General features: G+C 35.8%; 1 protein-coding gene across 1 annotated transcript in view; it reads left to right on the forward strand.

Moving 5' to 3' along the window:
• The window catches only part of LOC122258073 (expansion), a 220172-nt gene extending 215203 nt beyond the window's left edge, over positions 1-4969 (forward strand). The window contains exon 9 of the mRNA XM_086551727.1: positions 2649-4969. Within this exon, the coding sequence (XP_086407853.1) occupies positions 2649-2770 (122 nt within the window). The 3' untranslated portion in view covers positions 2771-4969. The remainder of the gene's footprint in view (positions 1-2648) is intronic.
• The last annotated feature ends 31 nt before the right edge of the window (positions 4970-5000 follow it).

Raw genomic sequence — 5000 nt, forward strand, 5'->3', positions numbered from 1 at the left:
ATTTTAGGATGTAAATATGCACTTGCATCACACCATTCAGTACGTTCACTTTTTTTATTTTTTTGCCGTAGAAGATAAATGCAATGTAGATAAAAACGACGATAAAGAATATATATATGTGTATATATATATATGTATATATATGCACACATACATATATGTTTATATATATATGTATGTATGTATGTATGTATGTATAGAAACGTATATACAAATTCCTTTTGCTCTCACTCATTCATGAATCGTAAAAGACAAGGCGAGTGAATCTCTTAGTACCCCTCCCCCCCTTCCCATTACCATGGACTCGCGGACCGAATACCTTAATATAAATACGACGACAGACAAAGAAACTCGAAGAACTTCAGAAGAAACCAGAAGATGATGCATAATGGTAAAGATTTATTAGAAAAAAACAAAAACAAAACAAGAACCCCCGACGGACTCGTTACGCAGGAAACCACCCATTCACACGAAGCACTTTTGAAACGACTGTTACGACTCTTTCGACCAGAAGAACAAACTGTCAAGAGAAAAGTTTTTAACGCATCCTTCCGCTCTTTCCTAGAAACTGAATGGGAAACGTACTGGGACTCATGAAGTGTGACTAAATCAAAAATAACAGTGGAAGCGTGTAAGAAGGGCACCAACATATGCTCTGTTCTAGGTAAGGTCCTTCCATCCTATATATATATACTTATATACGGATATATAAGCACGGTGATGAGACTGTGATTGCAGTATGGATATTCTATTTGTTATATTCCAACACCCCCTCCCCTCCCTTTACACAAATGGAAAAAATAAGTTATTTTAAAGAACTATGTTCATGTTTAGCCTTGAGGTGTTATGCCTTTTTTTTCATGGGAATCAAAATTCCTTCACTGGCAAGCCAATAAATTTTATTTACTGGAATATACAAGAATCTATTGTGTTAAGATTCATCGTGGATTGAACATAAACTAAGGAGGAAAAGACAAAAAAAATATAAAAGTGTGCAGCATCACCACTGTCAACTTACCTTATCAGAAGAGCTGGCCGAGGGTCAAAGAGATGGTAATTTCTTTCGTAAGCCCCTTTCCTTCGACCTCCCCCCATACCCCCTGCTTTCTAGTGATTCATAGCTTCCAGAGAGTGCAGTACATTGCAGTACATAAATGTGTAATAATTTAAGCAATATTGCCTTTATACTTAGCTCATGAAATACCTCCCAGCCTTCCCCCTGTATTATAGAAAATTTGTACAAATGAATAAGATAGAAAAAAATTGTGGGTCCCCCTATGTAGCTATCATGAATGGCCTTCCTAAGAAAAGTCATGCAGATAGAAATGCTGGCCTTCAGGAAACGTGTGTGTATATATATGTAGGCTTTACTTAAGCCCTTGTAATTTGGCAAAGGATGGAAGGGTTATCATTCTTAATGCTGAAGGCATGGAGGTACCCGTGCATGGTAGCTCGACTCTGTCAGCCTTGGAACGTTCTTCGTTTAAAGTAGACAGGAAAACGAGTGTGAACAGAAAATCTTTGTAAATATTAATTGGTATATGTATATGTACATTGTGTTTATATGTATGTATGTACATATATATATATATATATGTATATATATAAATATATATATGTATACATATATACAAATATATATGTATATATATACATACATATATATATATATATATATATATATATATATATATATATATATATGTATGTATATGTGTGTGTATATGTATATATATATAATTACACTTACATACATACATATATATATATATATATATATATTATATATATATATATATATATATATATATGTGTATATGTGTGTGTATATGTATATATATATATATATATATATATATATAATTACACTTACATACATACATATATATATATATATGTATATATATATGTATATATATATGTATGTATATATATGTATGTATATATATATATGTATATATATATATATATATATATATATATATATATATATATATATATATATGTATGTATACATATACATACGTATATAAGATAGATTTTACTTGCCTATTTATTTATCTTTCTTCATTACCCTCTTGTTATGCATGCAGCAGTAAACACTACGAGTCTTTTGTTTCTCCTCTCGCTCTTTCCTTTGTGCTTAAGTAGACCTTCCAGTAGATTGTGATAAAGTAGAATCACTTAGAGTTCACAATTATAGATGCATGGTGACATATCTACTACGGGCGTCATGAAACTGCATGCCATGTGGGCGTGGGTAGGGCATGCGCATGAGGGTGTGGTGGGTAGATTCTGTATCTCCTTCACCACCATCCTGTATATGATCGATTTTTTTCGTTGTATTGTTTGTAAGAATGTATTGTTGTAACCTTCACTGCCCTTATAGCATACGTACAGAATTCAATATTAGAAAGATCACTAAACTGAAAAAAATATGTCCAAGTATATGTATATGATAATTGCCAAAGGTCATGTAAGGCCAGCTAAACTCTGCCCATCCCTCATTGTCAAATATATAACAAATAACAAAGAATAAAACAGTAAGATCATAAAGAAAACGAGCAAAATCCACTCCCAGTCCCCTCCATTTCCTTAAAGCGTCCCAAAGCATTTCTAACGCCTCTTGTCTCCATCTTCCTTTACAGACTCTGACTTCACTGAGTCCGCCTACTCCCACATCTACGGACGTCTGCCACTCCCCAACCGGGGTTACCTCCCCCCACCCCCGCCCCACCCGCGTGCTATGTACGTGGGGGAGTGGGACTAAAGGGCATGTAAGGTCATGCAAGAAGAAATTTTAAAAAAATATAGAAGTAAGAAGAATGCAATTCTCAAGAGGAAGTTCACCAACCCATTTTGTCTCGAATGGCTGTTCGAGAGCGGCTTCATGAAGTCTTCTGTTTCATTATCAGATTCTCTCTGACCTTACTCTCGCCCCGGGGTTTTTTATTCAGGCTTCTAGAAAAAAGAAGCGGAACTAAAAGAGAAGAAGAGCAAATATAGAAGTAAACATATATTATATTCTCGCTACGACTTCTCGTCTGTCTAATTTTCCGGTCGAAAATTAAACTGACTTGAACCAGAAAAGCCTGCATGTGGGTATAGGTGCTTAAGGAATACACTCCTTCCTTTTAAAAGGAATATAAATTGTTGCATAATAATGCTGAGTTTCCCCTCCCATCACCCCATCCCTCTCTTGCCCCCCCCCCCGACACACGTCTAGGAACTTAAATAATGCGTTTGTATGTCAGTGACCCTATCAGCTATTCTGAGCCAGAAGGCAGTACTCAATAGATCTTATTTTCTACATGTTGTAAATAGGAAAATGAGTCTTGTGAAGAACGGCACTAAGTTTTGTCGGCTCAAAGTCACTGATCTCGTCACAATTTGTACAGTTACTGTCATTTCTTTTTTTTTATTTCCATCATATATTTTTTTTAAAGTGTGAAGTTTCGGAGCCTTGCCGTGTATGTAGACGCAGGCGTGGCATATGTGCGGTATGGTTGGGATGACTATCTCTAGTATTCCAATTCTCCTCAGGTCCTCCTTTTGTGTATCCTATCCTCGTCTTTCTGTTTTCCCTAATTTTATTGCCTACTCTTTCTCCTCATTCCTCCACACTCTCACCAGCTCCACATTATATCCGTCTGTACAGTCTTGGTCACGTGTCAATTACTAACTCTTTTTTTTTACTGAAGTTTGATTGGGAATCTCCCATTTTCGCCAGCCATATTGGTTGGCCGATGATGTGTACATATATAACTGATGAATACCATTTAGCGAGTGCGAAGACAAGCGTACGTGTACATGTTTATGTACGTGTGTGTGTGCGTATGTGTATGTGTGTTTTGCATACTGCTGACACTGTACATCCCAAATAACAAGAGGCCTTTGGGTTATACACTGCCACAGTAACCAAGAGCCAGCTACAGAAGGGGCTTTGTTGCATCTCCCACTCTACTCCACTCTTTCCTGACCACTCCCCCCACCCCCCTCCATTCCCCTTTCATAACCGAGTCTTTTCTTGACTTCTCGAACCCTACTCCCCCTTCCAACCCAGCTCTCTATTGACAAGTGGAACCTTCCTCCGCAACCCAACTACCGGAAAGCCAACCCCTCCTCGCCCTTTTCAACCGAGCCCCTTGAACGAAGACCTTTGGTGGTTCTGCGGTTGGCTCTCTGCTCGTGCCTCGTCTGGCTCGTATCCTTGCAGCAGCTCGCTTCAAGGACGACGTTGATATTAGTCTAAAACATTGACTCTATAAGCCGTCTTTTCTTGAACTTATTATTACCATCCCTCGACATTTATGGATTTTTTAAAAGGAGTACTGTCTTTGGAGAGGGAATATTATATTTATGTATATATATATATAAATATATATATATATATATATATATATACATATGTCTATGTGTATATATATGTATATGTATATGTGTATGTGTATGTATATGTATATGTATATGTATATGTATATGTATATGTATATGTATATGTATATATGTATATGTATATGTATATGTATATGTATATGTATATGTATATATAGTGGCGTCACAGCATCATGTCTATGGAGTCAACTTTTGATCTTATCATGACAAACCAGTGGTTCCAAAGCTACCTGCTACACCAACATTTCTTCAGTAAATTGTATATATAGAAGCTATGGTACTCCAGGATTTAGCTTTGAAACCTCTGGTTGATTAAGACACTGTACTGAGAGTAACAGATGATAGGTTCAAGAAATGTTACGCAATGTGTTTTCCGTTTTCAATTGATTTGCCTCTGTGGTTCACGATGATATTTATATAAATGGATTGAATTTTTTTTGTAAATTTTCATATGATGCTTTTTTTGTATATTCACATGATGATTATTTTCCATATGATTTTTGTTTTTATTGAAGCTCCATTTACTCAAATGTAACTACTGTATATGTGATTAAAATAATCATTATCTTAGTAATTTGCTTTTCATTATTTTCCGTTAACCTTCC

This window comes from Penaeus japonicus, unplaced genomic scaffold (assembly GCF_977035675.1).
Source record: "Penaeus japonicus unplaced genomic scaffold, GWHDUDI00000001_assembly GWHDUDI00000025, whole genome shotgun sequence".
NCBI classification, from domain to species: domain Eukaryota; kingdom Metazoa; phylum Arthropoda; class Malacostraca; order Decapoda; family Penaeidae; genus Penaeus; species Penaeus japonicus.